General features: G+C 38.5%; 1 protein-coding gene across 8 annotated transcripts in view; it reads left to right on the top strand.

The window, feature by feature from the left end:
- The window catches only part of Pka-R2 (cAMP-dependent protein kinase type II regulatory subunit), a 369,683-nt gene that overhangs the window by 320,269 nt on the left and 26,873 nt on the right, over positions 1-22,541 (top strand). For all 8 annotated transcript variants that reach the window (XM_065231879.1, XM_065231882.1, XM_065231880.1 and 5 more), the window contains 5 exons: positions 6,655-6,836; positions 20,522-20,622; positions 20,708-20,809; positions 20,889-21,036; positions 21,140-21,215. In XM_065231879.1, the coding sequence (XP_065087951.1) occupies positions 6,655-6,836; positions 20,522-20,622; positions 20,708-20,809; positions 20,889-21,036; positions 21,140-21,215 (609 nt within the window). The remainder of the gene's footprint in view (positions 1-6,654; positions 6,837-20,521; positions 20,623-20,707; positions 20,810-20,888; positions 21,037-21,139; positions 21,216-22,541) is intronic.

The raw sequence follows: 22,541 nt of genomic DNA, 5'->3' as shown, positions 1-22,541 counted from the left end.
CTTTCTCGGAAGATTTCACATCTTTGGTTGAGTTTTGAAAGTTTTTTGGAACAAGATGCGCACACACATAAATTCGTTCCGCTACATCCGACATACAGTTTCACTACTGAATTGAAAAACTTTATTAACTTAAAGCACATTACAGGGTGTCCATTCAAATCCAATTTTTTAATTCCCGGTTATTTAATAATAAACCAAACTCACTCCTGCCTTAAACAAAAAAGGCGTCCAAAAATAACCGTTTAGAGATAAACATATAATTTTTTCAGCAGAATTGCTCTACAATACGGCTACTTTGAAGAAAAAATATGAGATGAAATTTGTATTAATGTATGTTGATGATTTAGATCTTCAAAATCCAGTGGCTTCGTGTCCACATGTGCAACCTGTGCACGACACAGGTGTAAATAATTTAAAAAAATGCGTTTGGATTTTTTATAGATTTTATGGTCATATTATAGCTGTACTTCTTTACTCCAGAGCAGGGTTACTTCCACTCACTTGCTATAAAAAAATGTTTTTCAGAATTATGAAATCACGATATGGTATAGTGATAATTAGTACTTGTAAGTTACAAGATGAGGACGTGAAGTATGTGTTTGACACATAAAATCTGTCAATATTGCTTTCAGTGCGTCACAATCAGCGATTTTACGACTCGTGAGTGCTCACTCTGAGTGAACGCTCACGAATCATAAGATCGCTTATTGTGACGCTCTGAAAGCGAAATTGACAGGTTTTATGAGTCAAACACATACTTCACACCCTCTTCTCGTTACCTACAAGTACAACATATCATTATATCATCTAATGATTGCATAATTCCGAAAAATATAATTTTATAGCAAGTGAGTGGAAGCAACCCTGCTCCAGAGCACAAGTGACCATGAATACACTATTTTATAGGGTGGTTCAATTAAATCTTCGACCTTGATTTGCTTCAAAAAGGGTTAAATTCAGTTCGGATGGTCTGCCTAATCCCTAATGCATTGATTTCTAAGCATGTCGATAACACTACCATGACTAAACTCGTTAAATAGTGCACCTAAAAGCGAGCTTTTTTGGGTGGCGGGTGGCAAGTTTTTGAATGGTCAAATGCCTGATGTAAGCCAAGCGATCTTCTATCACCTCTTGAAACATACCACAAATTTTCTACAATACATGGTGGTTTGCACCACTGGTTGTAATTGAAGCTTTCAGCAGTCACGGAAACAGCAGTCTGGTACGCTTTGGACGTTATCATACTTGCAGACCGGTTTGAATGTGTGAGTTTAAATTAGAAGAACATGTGTGATGTATTGGTGCCTAAAGTGTGCATTTCTCGCTGTGCACTTGGATATCTGATGGCAGACAAAGAGAATAATGGAGAAAGAGAGCGCAAAAGTCCGCTTTCACTCTCTTGTCAGTTGTGAATCTCTCAATTACCGATAGTTGCGCCGGTGCGCTTTTCAAAACTTATGAGCTTCCCCTAGTTCATTCTGATTGTGTTGTCCTGATGAATAAAGAGTAACTACAACTGCTGATTAATTCAAGTTTGCTACCTAGGGGACTATGAATTTTCTCTAGATTTTGACATTGTTTTGCATCAAAAAATGTTTTAGTTTTGCAATTCCTCCTATTTCGGTTAGCGCGAAAAGGGCCATACAAGTTTTGTTTATACAAGATGATAGGCCCTTCAAATGTTACGTTAGGTAGTAATTAATATAGTGATGGAGAATATGTCCCTCGAATTCATGGAGCATTGAAAAATAAAACAAAAACTAATATGTGGTGGTAAACCATAACGAACAAAGCTTGGTGCACAGGTAAACAAATGAGGCAGGCGATGTCTCTGCCAAAATCTCATGGAATCATGAATTCGTATAAAATCAAAGAATTTCACTGCAAAAATTATCCCAAATATTGTTTTGGTATGTCGGAAAAAGCAAGATCTGAGCAGGAGAAAAGCAGTATAAAAATTACTTCAAATCTTCCTGGAGTTACGATCTTAAAATTTATTTTATAACATTTTCAGATGTGTTACAAATATATTTTACAGGTTAATCGAAATCTTGATCGATGTCCATTTATGCTTCACGGAGACTCATAACATCATTTAAAATTATTAATTGTGTTTAAAAATAGCATTATTGGATTATACAAATCATTCCGGACGCCCTACTCAACGAAGAAAACTAAATTCTTTGCTATTCCTTGATTTTCTAATTTTTTTTAGAACAAATAACCGGGTATTGAAAATCAGTCACATTTTTCTAAATTCACAGATTCAAGGCATGTTATGAGTCAGGTAAAAATTAAAGCAGTAACCGGGGCGTTATTTTGATTGATAATGATGTGTGAACGAAACTGCAATCATTTTCAAATCAACCAGCTTGCTATTTTTCAATCTACAATAAATTAATTGATCGCCAGAATGTGTTCAACAAGTTCATGATCCCCTTATTTCATCAATTTACTCCATTCCCTCTTCTAGACATGTCAATTTACTCACCCTTATTAGTTATTTTGTTGACTGTTTCTGGACTTTCCGTTAGGAATATTTCTCCGCATATGAAACACTTGTCTTTAATACCTCGTTATAACATATATTCCCCGTGCACAATTCAATGCCCATCTCATCTTCATTGCACATTTGTTATGGATAACACGTTTAACCAAACACTTGATCGCAGTGGGATACCTCCGGTGGGAAATCGTTCACAAGCACATATTGCACATGGGTTGGGATGTAACAGTAACATTGCAAATTTTTTTTGAGGTTTTAAAGCACTACATGTCTAAATCATGGTTTACAGAATCCTCATAAAACCCAAATTATTACTTTGGAGGTAACCAATATGCCCGCTAATTTGGATTGATTTTGCTATATAAAGCTAACATACGACTAATAAAGGGCTTCGGCAAATTATTAGTCGAATTATTATTAACCACGCTTGTTAATTACTTGGGATTGCCCCCTACTTTCTTTCCATCAACAAAATCGAACATTTTATATTCAGAGTTGTGCTTTCACAAAATTATGAATTTTGGTCCATGTGACCTGAGTATCATGTAATCATAATCTGCTACTTCAAGCAATCAAAAATCCTCTTAAGCACACAATGATTGTTTCCAAGTAACAATGCTTGTTTTAAAAAAATTTAAATGATTCTTCAAAACGAAATCTCGGCCTACAAGACTATGATAAAACCAAAATTGTTACTTGGGACGATTATTTATGATCTTTCCCGGTGCAATTTGGATTTTCCCGCATTTCTCCCGGTTTTTTCCCGGTAAATCCGAATTCCCGTTTTTTTCGGGATTTCCCGGTTGGATGGACACCCTGCACATTAGAAGTTCTGTCTTAACTCTTCATCCCCCATGCTCAGGAATACCGTTGGGTACCGAAATCCTTATAGGGTCGAAATCCGTACACCTCATACAAAAATTAGGCGTTTTGTATGAAATGTACGGACTTTGATTCATTTCTTAGGTGTACATCGGCCCCCCCACGGTAGCGTTGCTATTTTATTCTTGAGTGCAGATTTTTAACTTTGAATATAAGGCTTAGATCTAATTTTGAGTCTACTAAGCACAACCCGCTCTTTGCCTCAATTTTTCGAGCGGAGTTTTTTTTTCTCAAAATGGAATGTTTTCTCTGCAGAAGAGCAACCAATTGTTTAGATATTGCTAAAAATCTAACACTGCTTCTTGATAGCATGAAAGTGGTCTACCACCTATTGTATCACGGAAACTGAGTCCGGTAGCAGTGGGCTCTTTGCTCTGTTTGTCTTGATCAAGCTTAATAACCTCTGATTGTCCTCCACATGTCGCTGTATGAAAGGGCCGAAAATGGATTGGGTGGATCGATAGGCAAAGTGCAGCAACATGATCCCATAATTGATCATTTTGTCAAGCTTCTGCATTCATGTTCCATCAGATGTCACAGCTCTTGTTTGCGGTGACATCTATCGGAAACTAGACACAATCAGTTTTCCTATAATTGTTTACAGAGGACACTGCAGTGCAAAACATGTCTGGTACCTCTATATATGCATTTAGATTATGCAGAATTTGTCAAAAAGGAGTGACTTCAAATGTTAAAGCAAATGCATATATAGAGGTACCAGACATGTTTTTTAGTGTCAGGTACTCTATTTTGTAATCTGTGGAAGGGAAATCATAAATCGAGTGTCAAAAAAATACATGGCATGTTGAGGGATTGAGGTCGTGAGAGCAAATTTTCTCTCTCAAATTTGAATTTTTTGGCTCTCTGGGAGTAGTTTATCAAGTAAAACTGTATGAGGAAAAATCCTTTTTATTTAATTGTAGCTTGTTTAACAATAATTTCCGGGAAAAAACTGAACTTCAAAGTCCCTGATTAATTTCTTTAGGCTGTCGTTCACTTTTTTTGACCTGAATATGCACCGAAAGCGAATTATTCCCACTTCTCTCAATTTCTATATGGGGATTTTTATCACTTCCTACCAGCGGAACAGCGCCAAAATGGTCTGTGGAAATTGGTCGAACAAAATGATTAATTTATCAAAAAGACGAGCCCCCAAACAGGAAGATGCCCCAATGAGTGTGGAGAAGAGCCCGCCCTTATCCATTAATACCGTCCCAATGATAAATAGCAGATTTTTAGCGATGGGCCCAATCTTAGATTCATGGGCCAACATTAGAGCCATTTCGCCTATTACATCCAAGAGGATGCACTTCAATCAAGTCGAAAATCTCATGTAATTTTTATGGCCACAAAAATAAACAAATGCAGCAAAAGTAGCGTAATGTCAGTTCATGTACTGTATTAATGATAATTTTATCCTTTTTGGCAAGTAATATAACACCATATTTTCGACACGATTGAAGTGCTTCCAAGTGATATCAAAATTAATTTTTTGCTGAGCATGATTTCGTCGTTACCAAGTAAATTTTGCGTTTGGTAGATACTTTATTTCAAAAGCTGCCGAACTAAATCAATAAGAACGCGTGATATGAATGTTTGCATCCAATATTCTCAAATACAAATGAAGCGCTCCGACCGAATCAATCTTTATCTTCATTCGATAGGCCGAAGTGAATTCATTGACGTTTCAATGTGTTAGGCCGAGTTTAGAATCAAGAAGCAGTGTTAGACTTTTAACAATATCTAAACCATATGTTTCTCTTTATCAAATCTAACAGTACGTATGGAAAGGTAAATAAATTTGGAAGCCAGCAATAATAATTACATTCCATTTGGTGCTTAACTATGTTAGATTAAGAAAGACTAAGAGTGGGGTGTGCGGAAATGGGGTAGTTAACCCTATATGTGTGGCAAGTACAATTATACCCTATGCCGAAAAATTCCTAGACCGGACCGGGAATCGAACCCAGCCACCTCCAGCATGTTCTTGATTTGTAGCTGCGCCTTTACCGACTGAGTTAAGCGAAGCAAGAAATGTGATTTTCCCCATACTGGGAAAGTAAAAGTTCCATAACTAGAAAAATGATATTCTAAAATTTTTAAACTTTTTCAAGGCGGTATTTTTTGACAGTTTTCCACCTTTCCTGACTATATGTGTCAGTTCAAATTTTTAGTTTTACAAAAATCAACAAGACTTAGTGCTGCAATACAATTGCCATTAGATTTCAGATTTACCCGTCGTTTGTCCCACGCCCGCAGCTGCCTACGGTCGCCATCTAATGCGGTACAAATATAAGTGGAAAATCTCACAAGACAATGTTCCAGCCAATAGTCACTCACCATCTTATATGTAGGTATATAGAGCGCACTACGCAACCGGTGCTTCTCGGTGTTGATCCCTGCTGTTTCCGGAATCCTGAACAATTATCATACACAGAGATACCCAGACACAGACGAGTTTTTCACTCGTTTGCTAACCTACTAATTGCCGATGGGATAAACGCTCCGTCACTAATTCTAATTAGTGCTGGACGATACAAGCGATGATTGGGTGAACTTAGTGGCGTTGTCTCAGAAGATTGTCTTCCGTTTTATGTAATTCAAGTCACAACATAAATGATAACTTAAAAATCCCACATCGCCGCCGTTAAAACTTTATTTGAGGATCCCATCCAACTTCGAATCAATCACCATTATTACCGGTTGTCAATTAGAAACACGTGCAATGAATGGATACGCCATATTCCCACGAAATAAATTTCATCCTCGATTGACGTGCGTGGGTGGTGGCTGACTGGGATACACAAATTGCACCACGGCAACCATGAATATCTGCTGCCTTCAACTGTAAGTCAGTAAAAAATTATACGTTTACAACAGTAAATGAATTACTGTCAATTTTAAATTTTTAGGCGAAAAACTAGAACTGGTAGAGATAGAAAAAAAAGAGCTAGTCATTCGCAATTCAATTACGTGATTGAATTACACCGAACCGACGAGAGCGTGTAGGCGTTCGGAAAATTAAGGTCACCATGATGTTTTTAGATAAATAGATTGATAGCGTACTGAGTTTTCGTCCTTGACGTCATTTATTCGAGTGTTCCCCAGAAATACGCTAATGATTGGAGACACGTGAACATAAATTATGGTGGATGATTTCCAATTAGATTGAGATTAATTCGCAAACTTTCGAGCACCCTAAAATTCCAAAACAGAAAACAGCCTAACTAACATCATTTCTCCGTATTCTCGCCCATTTCTTCCAGAACCCCTAGTAAATCGGTACGCCTCCCGCAGGAAATCCGTGTTTGCGGAGACGTACGACCCGGAGAATGATGACGACGACGATGGTGCCCGGGCGATATTCCCCAAGACGGACGACCAACGATCACGGTTGTGCGATTCAGTCAAGAACATCCTGCTGTTCCGGTCGCTGGATAAGGAACAGGTAAGTTGTGCTGCTCGATGATGGAAGATGACAGGATGATTTTAAGAACGTTTTTGACGTAGGTTTACGTCTTTCCGCAACATATTGGGGGGTGCAATTTCAAAAAACCAAAATTGACCGCATTGCGAAAAGTGGTTATGTTTTGACCACATATAACTCTGTCAATAGCGGATAGATTTAATTCTAAGTAAGCCAATCGATTAGAAATTATTTATTGCTAAGAATCTGCTAAATTGAAAACATTATTAATTTTCAATAGGTCACTACTGAAAATTACACAAATGTCCAACTGTTGCAATAGTGATCAAAACTATCACCGATTGCCTGCAAACAGCACATTCCCTAACACAGATTTCAAAATCGAATTCGATCCTGTCTCCCTGAACGGTGCTTATTCAATCATCGTGTGTGGTGGTGTCCGGTCGGTCGTCAGCAGCAGCAGTGCTTTCGGCGCGTGTCGTTGAATATTGTACACAACGAAAACCTGCCCGCAAGCAGCGAGCTGCTGCCCACAGGAGTGTCCATTCACCGAAGAAGGAGGAAGAAGCCGCACCGCTACTGATTGGAATCAGTAGCTCTTCGTGAGTCGCTGTGGGCCATCTATGCCAAGCGCGTCACCCTCGTTCCAAACAACATATAGCTCGCCACCATTATCCATGTTCAACACCTTAATAGCGCAGCATAAGTCAACCATAACGACAAAATGGGCCTTTTCAGGACCACCATAAATTTGATAAAGAGTATTTGTTGGACATTTGTCAAGGTCATCAAGCGGATGTCAGTTCCCATATGGTTAAAACGAACATACCATATATTTTTATGGCAACATTGGCAGTGCAATTTTAGAATCCAAAGTCGGTTGCGGCATGAAAGTGGTCTGATTTTGATCCAGAGATGATGGATTTTAATTCTGAATACGCAAATCGATAGGAAATGTGTCTGCGAATCTGTTAAACTTAAGGATTTATCACTTTTTCAAAATGTCACTATTGAAAATTGCACGAATGTGCAAGTGTTGCGCAAAGTGCTTTCCCTATCACAGATTTCAAAATTGAATTCCATCATTCAATCATTCAATCACCACGTGTTGTGAGTGGTGATGTTCTCCAGTACACAACGAAAGGCTCTTCGCAAGCAGCTAGCTATCAAGGCTGCCCTCAACCGCTGATTCAGTTGCTCGTCGTGAGTCGCTGTGGGCCATCTATGCCAAGCGCGTCAATTCGCCAGCCACATCCGTGTTGAACACCCTAAATTTTGTTTTTTAAGAGTTACATAATTTTCATTGAACGTTCGCTCGCCTTGCTGCCAGCCACATCACTCCCAAAGCTACCACACGTTTGTGGTCAAATGCGTCAAGTATTGAAGTGGTACATAAAAATTCTCGCAATGACCGAATACCACATGACCATGTCAAATAATCAGAAACACTTCGTAAGGTTTTCTCCAGGACGCTAGAAAAAGCAAAAAACAAATCTCGAATATATATGATTTTCGCGAATATCTCGCGAATGGAAAATTTTAGCATGAAATTCCTCCCTTTTCGCTTTCTTTACTATTTATTGATTAAACAAAAAGTTCTGTGCGTTTTGTGCACGAAAATGCGTAATTTTGAAATCAGAAAGCTAAGCGTTTCCGTGATGGGAAAAGTGGTTTCTCTAACATAAATAGAACTCTCAAATTGCTTCCGAATTTCAACCTATCGAACTTTTTCACTGATAACGTGTTAAGAATTAAATTTAATATATACTATACTTTTGCTGTGACATCAAAAATCCCTTTCGTAATCCTACGTCAAATCTACGGATCTTAGATAGAACCTCTTACTTTTTTTTTAATTCGATCCAATACTGGCTGAAATTTTAAAATTACACTCAACTATCATTTTCAACTTTTGATAGTTAAGGGACCATGGCCCTTAACGAGTGTCATTTCACGGTGAATACAACTTTTCACTCACGGTGTAGTGATTCCTATTTGGTTTGCCCGGAAATCACTTCACCGTGAATGACAACTTGTCATTGCACTTCGTTTTCACCGTGAAGTGACACCCGTAATAAGGGCCCATATGGAAAATTTTATTATTATAATTTTTGTTTAGGCGTATTGAGGTAAATGCATAATATATATGCATATATTCGGTATCTGCATTAAAAATGGAACCGAAATCCAAAATTTCATCAATTTTGGTTCACTGGAACTATTTTAAATAAGTAATATTACATTAACACAAATCACCATCTTAGCGCCCCTTGGTGGAACTTTGTATGGGAGAGGGCTGTCAACGAATAGATTTAGTGTCAACGATCAAAAATTTAAATCTTGATTTAAAAATCAAGACGAATGTCCACGGGATCGATGTGCTCAAACCAAATTAAACCTAGATATCCATCGAGTCTGCGCTTCTCTTTGGCAAACACACGATGGATTCAATTTCCGATCCGGGCTAGTAACTGAAGGCCAACAGGCGGTGGTGAGGCGTTATTCAATTTTCCTATATGATTCCAATAACAGATTGCGATCAACAATTTCTAAATATCTATATTAAAAAAGTGTCTCAATTTCCGGCAACTCTGAAATCTTGTCATGTCTCAGAATCTAAAATGTATCCATGACTACACGCTATTAAAATGTAATTCAAAAATCATCCGAGTGTACCGAAATTTAAGAAAGCAAATTTACGAATCGATTCTAAGCGTGCATTTTTTTGCTGAGCATGTCAGCAAGCATTAATAATATCGAAATCAGCAAATACATTTACTGTGATTTTGCCCATCGGTGTACCCCACTGATTGTCTTTTTCATCAGTATGTCGCTTAGTTCGAGATCGAGAGCACATTGCTCGAAAAAACCTTGTGTTCTCAATCTCTACCCTGCCATCCGTTTGTTACAATTTGTTACCCCTAACCTCGAGATAGCCGCGAGTAATAGGCCCCCGCTTTACTAACGTTAGTTTTAAGTAATTTTGTAACCCAAACGATGAATATCGGCTCCGCAAAGCTACGGCAAATGAGCCTGGAAAAATACTGTGATTTAGGCACTAACCTCGTCTCTTTGCGAATTTTGGTAAAACGGCTGTCACTTCTTTCACCTGCCATTTTCAGAAGTGATCAAAACAGTAACAGTCAATTGGTTTGTCAAGATCAGTGTTGGGAAAATATCAAAAAATGAAATCTCATCAATGCCCAAGATCACGATTGCTTTTCGTAGACAAAAATCAACAAGCATACAGTTGCGGTTGATTTTGCAAGCTGTGATATCGTAGCTCGGAATATCAAGCTAACGAAACTCACCAGCTGCAAATCTCAACAAACTGTGGTCAATGATTTTTGCTTTAAACCCGAACGCAAACGAAACTTCCATAACGGCTGGCAGGCAGCGGTGCCAGTATTCCAGATTTATCTGGATTTTACAGATTCTCAGTCGTATTGTGAGATACACAGACAGATCACGTTTATTTCCAGATTTTTTAAATATGTTCCAGATTTTCCCAGATTTTTAAAATATCTTGCTTTATAAATATCACTGCAATTATTGGACCCTCTTATAAAAAAAAAGCCAAACTTACTACATACTTTAATTATTAAAGGCCATCAACGTTGGACATCATACATGGAATTGCTACAACATGTTTGCAATGGTTTGCAGAATCTTGAAAATTGAGACATTTTCTTAACATTGTTGGCTGTCAAAAATCTTGAAAATATCGAGTCAGGATTTTTTTAGTTTTAAGTTTTGTTTAGATTTTGGCTATAATTAATTTTCTTTTAGAATCTTGGATTTATAAAAATCAATATTTCAATATGGAGGAATTTTCCCAATTTTGGAATTTAGAGAAATCGAAGACTGTCCAGGATTGAAAACAATCAATTGAGCTTTGGAAAGTTAGCAAGGCTTTTGAATCTAAACAACCACCAGGACTTTGAAATGTGTGTTTGAGGATGTGTGTGTGAGGATAATTAATTAGATTTCTAAATAGAGTTTTAAAGTACCTGTGAATATTGATTAACCTTAGCAGTCTGCAATACTTTAGAATTCTGTATTGCCCTAGCTTTCAGAATTTTAAGGTAATTCTGAAAATTGTTTACAGTGAAGTGTAAGTATGCAGTCTGTGCAACCTTTGATTGAAGTGAAGACGGTATAAATTGTCTTTTGCAAACTCTGATGACAATTGTATGGAGATTTTGTGAAGAAAGGAAATAGTTGGAATTCGGAAGAGAAATCATAGAAAATTCCTAAGATGAAACTTAAGGAGAATGCTGATACGAATCGTGAGAATAGTTTCAATGGCAAAGTACTTGAGTACTTAGGAAATACTGAAAAAGATTAGTCTGAGAAGAATGTGACGGTCATTCTGAAGAGCGTACCAAGGAAATTATTAAGAATATTCTAAGGGAATTCCATAGAGAAAAAATGAGACAAAATTATGTCAATTCTTGGAAATTATTACCAGTTTGAGGGAATTGTGGAATCAGAGAGCGATTTATAAGAGATTACAGGAGATAATGCTAAGCACTCTTTGAATGTTATAAGTATGGATATTATCAAGATTAGTTTAGAGAAATCCAGAATAGAAGTATGATGAAATTCAAGGATAATTAAAATTGAACTCTGTTAAAAAATTAAATTCAGACTAACAAAAAATTTCATTCCCAGGAAAAATATAAATTCCAGAATTTAGAATCATTTCAAGATCCTGAGACTTCAAAAATGACGCTTTCAGACTTTCATTTTAGTTATATAACAATATTATTCTTTGACATAAAATTATTTAAAAACATGATTTTTTGGAGCATTCCAGATTTATCCAGATTTTATAGAGTTGGTTGGAAATACTAACATGAAGCTTTTTAGTGTGATAATTTATTAGCTAGAGAATGATCTTTAGAAGAGAGTAGGTGGATAGTTCCGTTAGAGTACGGCAGTATGAAAATTGAACAGAAGTTGAAAATGAGTGAAGGGCCATTAATGCGACAGTTTTTAAAGTTAGACGCACATCTTTTGCCTAACCCGTACGATGTACGCGGAGACTTGAAGTATGTCTACAAGTCTACAGGCAAAAAATGAACGTCCTTCTTTTGCTCATAAACTGACTGCGGCAGTGGAATAGTTCTAGCGACGTTTTCATCACTACCTAAAGCCCCACGTTGCGAGAGCATTTCCAGTCGATGGTGTGTTGTAATGCAATTCTTCTATTGTGTTGATTTTATATTTAGACTGGTCCAGATTTTTCAGAAAATGACCTGGCAACGCTGCTGGCAGCAGTCACTTCGTGTCTGCCATCGGTGAACAGTAAAAAGAGATAGCATACTATACTTTCTCTTTCTACGAAAACGATGTGCAACGGAATGATTTTTGTGTCTAGTCAACTCTCCGCATGATTTTTGCACGTTGTGAATAGTCTTGCTATATCAAAGGAGCTTGTAAAATTAATATCAAGCATGATATTTTGTTCCAATATCACGCGTGATATTGACAGCGTATGAGAGCGGGAAAATATAATTTGATTGCTGATTTTGCCAACACTGTACCTCCATCCACTAATATCCAGACTGGAACAAGCGTGCGGGAATGATCTGCTGGTTGCGTATGCCGACGATATCAGTGTAATCGTCACAACAGCAGCACAAATCGAAGCAATGAATATACTGTTCACCCGTTTCGAGATAGCTGCTGGCGCCAAGCTGAATGTGGGGAAAACTGTTGCCATTGATGTTGGTTTTTGCGAGGGAAACCGCATCGACATCCCATGGCTACGGACGGCCAACACGGTGAAGATCCTTGGCGTGATTTTCGTCAACTCGATCCGGCTGATGACGACCATAAACTGGGATGCGGTGGTTAGCAAATTTGCGCAACTGATATGGCTCCAATCAACGCGGATTTTGACTCTGCATCAGAAAGTGGCTTTGCTGAATACGTTCGGCACCTCCAGGATCTGGTATCTTTCATCAATTCTACCACCATTCAATGTACACATGGCGAAAATTACATCGAGGATGGGCACCTTCCTCTGGAGTGGGATGATCGCTCGCGTTCCGATGGCACAATTAGCGCGAAACCGCGAACATGGTGGACTAAAGCTGCAACTTCCGGCGTATAAGTGCAAGTCGCTCGCTATCAACCGGCACTTGAAACAGATCGAATCCCTTCCCTACTATAAATCCCTTCTTCTGCAAAATCCCCGCCCAGCAATACCAATAGACCTCCCCGACCTGAAACTGATCCAAACTTATCCCAAATTCCCCCTCAGATTCGACAAAACCCCTCCGCCGATCAAATCCACCAGCATTTCGTGGCACAGACGGAGCAGCCCCGGGTGGAACGAAACTGTCCGACAAACGACTGGCCATGCACGTGGCGAAATATTGGACTCAAGAATCTTTCATCGGAACAGAAAAGCAGGCTGTACGTTGCAGTTAACGAAAAAGTTGAGCACCGAAAACTTTGGTTTGTGATGCGGAGAGTTGACAGCGAGTATTGCTTACACTGCACCAACCAAGCATTAGAAACACTAGAACACAAATTCTGTACCTGCACTCGAGTTGTTCCAGCTTGGGAAATCCTGCAGCGGACAATAGCTACTGTTCTGAATGGGTGGAGACGGCTGTCGTTCGAGGAGCTAATCAGACCGGCTTTGAAGAGAATCAACAGAACAAACAAACTAACAATATTAAAATTGTTTGTAAAGTACATTAGCTATATAAGTAATTGTAATGGAGTGATAAATTTAGAAGCACTGGAGTTCGAACTAAATTTTGATAGTTAAATAATAATGAATGTGATACATCTTTGACAATAAAACCAAACTAAAAAAAAAAAAAAAAAAAAAAAAATACACTGGTCAAGATTAAGCGAAAAAACTAAATGTGTGGAATATTTTTGTCCAGCGTATGGATGATTTTTCCTTGTTTGAGATAGTACACTTCTCACTGTTACACTTTTGAGTCTATCCCTCTATCTCACTGTTAAGCTGGGTTTAGACTAATGCAAGTCAAATGATCAATTCAGTTGAATTCAATTGGCTTGAAAAGTTGAGCCTGGTTCAACTTTTATTTTAATTCAAGTGAGTTGATCAAGTCAGTTGAATTGCATGGTTTACACGTTCAATTCGCGTTCAAGTCAATTGAATTCAATCAATCAATTGACTTGCCCTGTCTAAACCCAGCTTTACACTTTTCGGAAAATTCTATCCCCATAATCTTGAATAGTTGTCTTAGACCAGGTTCTTGAAATTTTGTACTCATCCGAAGTCGCAGAATCTTGAAAACCCTTCTCATTCCTATATCTTGAATTGCTGTGTTTTTCATTACTTTGCAATTACTAATTCTGGGATTTTATGAGCGAAGTCTAAGTTAAATTCACGGATTGATAATGGGAAAGCTATGAAAAACCGCGAGGAGCCATTTTAGTTTAGGGATGCGTTCTGGACTGCTCTACCCTACGGGATCTTGACAAATTTTTAATGACTGGAATAAATGATAATGGTATCTTTGTCCAAAATACATCTAACGATTTTAGGTTAATCTACTCCAAATTTCGGCAATGGGTTTTGACCTTTTCAAGAGAAAATTGGTCTATCGTTATTGTCAATGTTTTTGGCGAAGTGGTGGTCAATTTAATTATTTATGTGTCTTAATTGCTCTTTAATGTTTTAATGTACGCTGGAAACGACGATATGCACTATTTTAAATATAATGGCATTTGAGAAACTTTTTCGTTAACTTATATAACATAAGTCATGTATGCAATTATCAGTTCTCATCATCACTAACAACGTTTCCCATTACTCCTATGGGTAAAAAATGATAAAAATCTTCAGTGTTGATTTTTGTCCGGCATCCCCATATTAAGGTTCAAGATACAGTCAATCAATTGAGATTCTTCTTCTTTTTGAAATATCCTTCAATCATCATCATTAAAGGGTGATACGGTCAAAATTTGGTCAATATCAACTTGACGTATTTCTTTCAATTTTGCATTTAAAAAACCTGAACACCCCTCATTTTGAAGGTGTGTGTGTGTAGAATGTTGCTCCTATTTTGATTTTGGAATTCACTCTTCAGTTGTCAAAATGCCGTCCAAGCAAGAAGAGCAGCGTATCAAAATTTTGCTCGCGCATCGCGAAAATCCGAGCTACTCGCACGCAAAGTTGGCAAAATCGCTAAAAGTTGCCAAATAAACCGTTACAAATGTAATTAAAGTGTTTGGGGAACGTTTGTCGACAGCCAGGAAGTCTGGATCGGGGGGAAATCGAAAACCGGAAGCCGCTGAGACGACAAAGAGAGTTGCCGGTAGTTTCAAGCGAAACCCTAACCTCTCTCTCCGAGATGCCGCAAATAAGCTGGGTGTATCGTCTACAACCGTGCATCGAGCCAAAAAACGAGCCGGACTATCGACTTACAAGAAGGTAGTGACTCCAAATCGCGATGATAAACAAAATACGACGGCCAAAGCGCGATCCCGGAGGCTGTACACGACGATGCTGACGAAGTTTGACTGCGTGGTAATGGACGACGAAACCTACGTCAAAGCCGACTACAAGCAGCTTCCGGGACAGGAGTTTTATACGGCAAAAGGAAGGGGAAAGGTAGCAGATGTTTTCAAGCACATGAAACTGTCAAAGTTCGCAAAGAAATATCTGGTTTGGCAAGCCATCTGTACCTGTGGCTTGAAAAGCAGCATTTTCATAGCTTCCGGGACTGTCAACCAAGAAATTTACGTGAAAGAGTGTTTGAATAAACGTCTGCTGCCTTTCCTGAAGAAACACGGTTGTTCCGTACTGTTTTGGCCGGATTTGGCATCTTGCCATTACGGTAAAAAGGCCATGGAGTGGTACGCCGCCAACAACGTGCAGGTGGTTCCCAAGGACAAGAACCCTCCCAACACGCCAGAGCTCCGCCCAATAGAGAAATACTGGGCTATTGTCAAGCGGAACCTAAAGAAGACCAAAAAAACTGCTAAGGGCGAGCAGCAGTTCAAGGCAAACTGGCTTTCTGCGGCGAAGAAGGTGGACAAGGTGGCTGCACAAAATCTGATGGCAGGGGTCAAGCGTAAGGCCCGGCAATTCGGATTTGGAAAAGCGGAAGCCTAACTGAATATTTTTCCTGAATTTTATACTAATTGAACTTGAAAAAGAAATTTAATTTGATTTTTTAAATAAACGATTTCACCGATTTACACGCGTTTTCCCTTGACCAAATTTTGACCGTATCACCCTTTAGTATACACATACACACAAGCCATCCTAAAATTTGAAGCAAGTATTTCATGATTTTAGATGGTATATTTTCTGGGTAAAACACCATCACTGCATTTATTTACTTGTGTTCTTCGTAGCATTCCACAATTTCACGTAATCGAATACACAAAATTAATATAAACTGGAGGTCAAATTTCTTGGTGAACAAATTAAAACACCCAGAAAATCACTTCGACTCCAGTTCTTTGCTAGCGAACGTAAAAGAATCATTAAACAAGCGTTGCCAGATGTATTACCTCTAGCAGTCAATATAAGTTTATTAAAACATGCAAATACGAATAGTTTAACCCAATAACTTAGATGAGTGGATATGTTTAATGGTGAATAAATATCAAAAACTGAATAACTAAAACTAAAAGGACCATTTTGGAACGTTCCAATTACAAAGGTAGAAAAAAGATTGAATTAAACACAAACAGGGGAGATGGCACCATTGCATGTAGCCTGTTATTGGCTTTTCCGCTCAGGGGTATAAACAAAATGTCATACAGCGTGGTCTGGCAGTGGGACATCCTTATACGCGTGCATGTGTGACGTCACATTTGCTGTTGTATTGAAAAGTAAAAGAATAAAATAGATGGTAGATTTTGCTCACCATACCTGTCCGCTCACTGACACTGAAAATGGTGTAGGAAATCCTGGGCTAGGGGGATCCCAGCTGTACGGCCAATTCCCTCTTCAAAGGGAATACCAAAGGTATTGATAGGTGTTACGAAATGCTTGACTTGCAGGGATTATCCCATTGTGAGTTTTGAGAAAGGCTGATTGTTTTCGGCTTGTCACGGAAAAGGAGAATGCGTATTTGTTTAGTTTAAAACTTTGTATTAAATGATCCGTTCGATACAATGGTTGGTACACGTGTGTCGTATGTGAGTTTTGCGCGAAAGGTGGTTACTATTATATAATTCTACTTCTTCTTCTTCTCCTCCTCGCTGCTATGCTATGATAGGAAATTCTACTAGTGGGAGGAGCCAAAGCTTGAGGCAACATGCTCACTTTCGGTAGTGCGTGTGTTGAAGTGAAAAAGGGTTGAAGTTAGTGGGGTGACCGATTACCCGCGGTCGGCTCGGGGTTAATGGATGGGACTTTGCCAAATAATATAAGGCGGAAAACGGGGATCAATATGATCAACACTAGAAAGAATAAATACAAGAAAATCACACAAAACGTTCGCCTCGTGCGCGAACAATACCAGTTGATATTTATGCATCATCGACTGTTTTGGCACGACGTCGAACGCTACCAACGAATTTTACCAATACTTTTAGAAAGTGATGATTTAGGAATGCAAAAAGAAGAACCAAAAGCAAATCGAGTGATGGTTAGTTGCCTCTTAGTAGTAGTAAAATTATGTTTATTTCTGTTGATAATGATAGGGGAAATGACGGCTTCGGCATGACAGAATATTTTCGGCAACACAAATTGAAACACTATTTTCACTGGATTTTCTTACGAAAACACTTCGCTGAATGCATGCAAACGATTCTTTATGCTTTCAGCTTCAATTTGACTATATTTTTACCACTGAGAAAAAGCAATCTAGCAAGGTTTTCTTGAAATGCAACACACGCACTACAAATTGTAGCTGATTTCGAGTTGCCGATAATAGAACAGCAGATTTACATGCAGTTCAAATGGAACGGTTGCCGACAATACTCGCTCTCACTAGAGAAGATTGTTTTTGACAATTCTTTCGACTGAAATTGTTAGAGCAGCTGGCAGCAAAAGATTGTAAACATACCAATACTGCATATGTGTGCGTTCCTTAGAGAAAAAGGCTATAGGAAGAAGGTCGCTGCTTAGGTTGCCGAGAATACGTACATTCCCCTAGTACATTGATTTCACATTTTAATTGATTAGCCTACCTGGCTCTTCATCTTTGTTCAATTTGATATTCTTATTTAATATTTGCGTTTTTCAACTACAACTTACACAATACCCCGTGGGGGTGTGTGTTTTGTTTGAATTGAAAAAAACGTGATAACCTACATAACAACTAGTATAACTTAACCTAACGTGCTAGATTACGTATGATCTGATGATTTGATCTCAGACAGGTGCCTCTGAACCTTTCCAGGATGAATACTCTCCGTTCTTCTAATGTCTGAATTCCAGCCAGGAGGGTGATCTCAGAAATTCTAGTCCGCGGGGGACTGTTTAGGACCATCCTAAGGATCTTGTTCTAAATCCTTTGGAGTTTGAGGTGATGGCATTTGGCGCAACTCTCCCAGATTGGCATCCCGTATTCCATTACGGGAAGGATGATTTGTTTGTAGACAGCAAGCTTATTTTTCAGGGATAGAGTAGACCTCCTGCTCATGAGTGGATACAATGATCTTATCAAGATGTTACACTTGGTTTTGGCTCACTGAAAATCAGCTTGCTGTCTAGTGTTAAGCCAAGGTAGACTACCTCTTTCGACCATTTCACCACTGTGCCGTTCAGGCAGATTTTATTATTCACCGACGGAACAAGTCTGGGAGATTTAGAGTGTGGAAATATGATGCCCTGGGTCTTTGCCGCGTTGATACGGATCTTCCAGCTGTTGAAATATTCAGACAGGACGTCCAGGCCTCTCTGAAGTTTGGCAGTCAGAGCTCCGATGACCCTACCCTTGTAGACGATGGATGTGTCATCTGAGAAGAGAGACAACGATACACCATCAGGAGAGCCGGCATATCGGAGGTGAACAGAATGAATAGAATGGGGCCAAGGATGCTTCCTTGTGGAACCCAAGCACCGATGTTGAAAGCATCCGATGTGATGCCATTCAGAGAGACTCGGAACGTCCTGTGCGATAAGTAGTTGTTAATTATCTTCACTAGGAAGATTGGAAGACCGTAGTGCTGCAATTTGAACACCAAGCCATCATGCCAGACATTGTCGAACGCTTTTTCAACGTCCAACAACGCCATGGTTAGTTGCCTCTTAAAAAATCATTAAATTTATTTAGAACTCAAACAAACTACAAATTTTCTCAATAACTTCTTATGAGATGAACTAGCCCAAGAGCTAAATATCTCGCTAATAAAGCCTTAAAAAATCTCCAAGACTGTTCCGGAATTCTGTGCAGAGCACTTTCGGAAATTCCCTCGAGAAAACTCTTGAAATTCACTCTACATTAGGTTCGTATTCTTACTAACTCCCGCGAGAAGTGCCTTTAATTTCTTTCCATGATTTTCTTTAAAATGCCCTTGTATGTTCTTCAGAAATCTCTTGTTATGTCCTTTAGAATAGAAAAAGTATTCTCACAAAATTTGCTTGTATTTCACCTCAGAATTCCATGTAAATATTTCTCAAGTTCGCTTGACACCTGTGAAGTTCTCTGAAATTTTAGGAACTTCATAAAAGTTCCTGAAAATTTTCGGATTCTAAAGAAACCGCTTTGAAGTTCTTAAAGCTTCCAGTAAGTTCCTCATATTTTCAGCGTGTTAACTTCCCTTATGTTCCCGCAGTTTGTTTATGGAGCTTCACTGAAATTCTCAGCATTTCCTTTCATTCTAAAAAGTGACTCGCTACCAGCCCTGTAATCGTTTTGTTTTCCAACCAAACAGCATTTCTGTTGATGTTACCATATTTACATGGTAACATGGTATATTTGAAGTATTTTTTTAACCATGAATTTGATTAACAATACTACATAAAATTCTATGGAGAGCATAGCAATTTGGTTGAAAACATAATAGAATTGAAAAAAAAAAATATTCGGTTGATTTTACTATGAACAGTCAAAGAATAATTAAACACATTTCAATGGTACGTGATACCACACTATTTTTATCAGTATACGCACACACCTACAAAATTAGGGACGTTCAAGTTTTTTAAGTGCACGATTAAAGAAAAATACACCAAATTTTAGCCGACCAATTTTTGCCCGTTCCACCCTTTACTCTCGCTGTTCTAGTTCCACACACCACAAAACATACTTTCCACTAATAAGCCACGACCATATGTGTTTGCATCCATTCAGCTGCACCCATTAGCATATAAAGCGGATAGAAAAACTTTTTCAATATTTTCACCCCCATCACGACGCCGACGACGATGCTACACAAAACATATGAATCCACCTACGCCATCCTTCCAGCGAGGGAAATCATCGCCCACCAACTGCAGCAACGGCAAACGGGACAAATCATTGCGAAAATAAAGATGCATGCAACAATACTTTTAATGAGGAAACTTTCCCCATCTAGCAACTTATCGAAACCTTCGGATGCACTTTGACGGAGCTTGAACTTGTTTAGACTTTTGTGTGTCGCTCTCCTCTTATGCAACTCCATTCGGTTCGATTGGAAAACTGCATCATCTTCTATCCTTGCAGCAATTGCGAAGATGAGGGGCGCATGATTTTACAGTTTTACAAGTATGCTGAGTACGATCGTAATCGCTTTTATCCTCTTTTCCGTCCTCTCCAATCTAGATGAACGAAGTGCTGGACGCCATGTTCGAGAAAAAAGTCAAAGCAAAAGATTATATTATAAAACAAGGAGATGACGGAGATAACTTCTACGTCATTGAATCGTAAGTATAGACAAAGGTGGAATTCCATCCTTCATCAACTCGTCGGGGATTAGTATGCTGATTTGGTCCTTCTCTTGTTTTACAGAGGAATTTACAAAGCTTACGTAGGAGAAGATCAGAAACATATACATACGTACGATCACAGCGGTAGTTTCGGTGAACTAGCTCTTTTATACAATATGCCAAGGTAAGTTGCCCCCTGCTTGGAACTACTATTATAGGAACCTTTTAAGTTGATTACTTGATTTACGTTCTCGGTCGTACAGAGCTGCCACCATCCAAGCAGAAACGGACGGTCAACTATGGGCGATGGACCGGCAGACGTTCCGAAGGATTCTGCTCAAGTCCGCGTTTAGGAAACGGAAAATGTACGAAGCACTACTGGATGCGGTTCCGATGTTGAAAACGTTACAGGTTTGTACCGGCCTTCGATTTTTTTTTCTCGTTCGAGCAACAAGCTCTTTGATGTTGTTTTAACCATTCTCTCTCGTCTTTTTTTTTTCATTTTTACCAAAAGAATTACGAGCGCATGAACCTGGCTGATGCTCTCATACCCAAGACTTTTGCGAAGGGAGAAAGAATCATCAAGCAAGGTAAGTACACTCGTGCCGACTGGGGCTTCTGGGATAACGTCCGGTAGCATGGTATAATAGGTTGAACATTTCCCAACATCTAGCTAGCTGTCTGTCAGAGTCTCGAGCTTGAAAGTTTATTTTTCATGTTGCCCTGAAAATGAAATTGATTTATGGCACTTGCCAGTCTACGGATCTAATGTTTACAAATACTACTTGCTGTACAAGTGGTTTAGCGCGCTAGCATGATTGATGCACAGTAATGGAAATGTAAATGTCTTGTCTGAAAGGTCAAGATGAAATTTTCAATCTTGCTAGCTACTATAGATAAACATTTATTTAATAACTGAAATATGATTGGGAAAGGTCTGAGGAATGGAATATTTTAGAGTAACCATTGTCAAATAGGGACACTCTAAGTAACACTTAGCGTGTCCTATTTGACAATGGTTTGGTTTCGGTGCTAATCAGTTTTCAAATATTCTAAGATTATTGCCCAAAAAAATAAGCGATTGTTCAGGTAATGCGACTAGCATTTTTGATAATTTTCATCAAGGCATACTCAGTCTTGGGGTAATCCAATCCAAATGGTCAGTTTTGCCGCATTTTTGAAGATAAAACTATAATGATGATACAATTTACTTGTAAAACTAAAAAATGTGTACTAAATATGATTTAATATGAACTTTAAGAATCTACCGTTTTATTGTTCAATGTTGGTGTTGCCGCGATAATAGGACAAGTTGATTTTTGCGAATTTTAGAACTAGTCTACGTACATTGTCACAAAAGTTGGATAACTGCCTAAAAACATCCTTTTGTGAAAGAAAAAAAATCGTCGATTTGAAATTTAATATACACACACTTAGAATTTATCGCCGACTTCGGTAATTTTTACCGAAATCTAAACAGCTGAACTTTTCGGTAAAATTTATGCAATTCAATTCAATTACTTTTCAGCTACTTTGAAACTAAATCTCCACTAAAATGACAAGATTTGATCTTTTAAACAAGTTTGAACATTTTCAAATTCAATAGCCTTTAAAATGAAGGTCAAAGTTTTACCGAACGTTCAGCTGTTCTGATTTCGGTAAAATTTACCGAACACGGAAACAAAATCTTAGTGTGCAAACTTTACTTTCTCAATATGGGGAAAATTAGTGGCTATCACGATATCGACCACGTGCTTTGGTCATGCACCCCCCATTGTGTTGCTAGATCAAAGTTATCTCGCTCAGGGCCCGAGGAAAACAACCTTTGCGGTTAAAGATATCTTGGCGAGCCGAGATCTCGACTACTTAAATTTAATTGATGTGTTTTTAAAACGGATCGATCTGAGGATTTAGTA

This window comes from Ochlerotatus camptorhynchus, unplaced genomic scaffold, assembly GCF_037179485.1.
Source record: "Ochlerotatus camptorhynchus isolate MF236.1 unplaced genomic scaffold, CSIRO-AGI_Acam_v1.1 ptg000361l, whole genome shotgun sequence".
In the NCBI taxonomy this organism is placed as follows: Eukaryota; Metazoa; Arthropoda; class Insecta; order Diptera; family Culicidae; genus Ochlerotatus; species Ochlerotatus camptorhynchus.
This window is presented reverse-complemented; position numbering and strand designations above follow the sequence as displayed.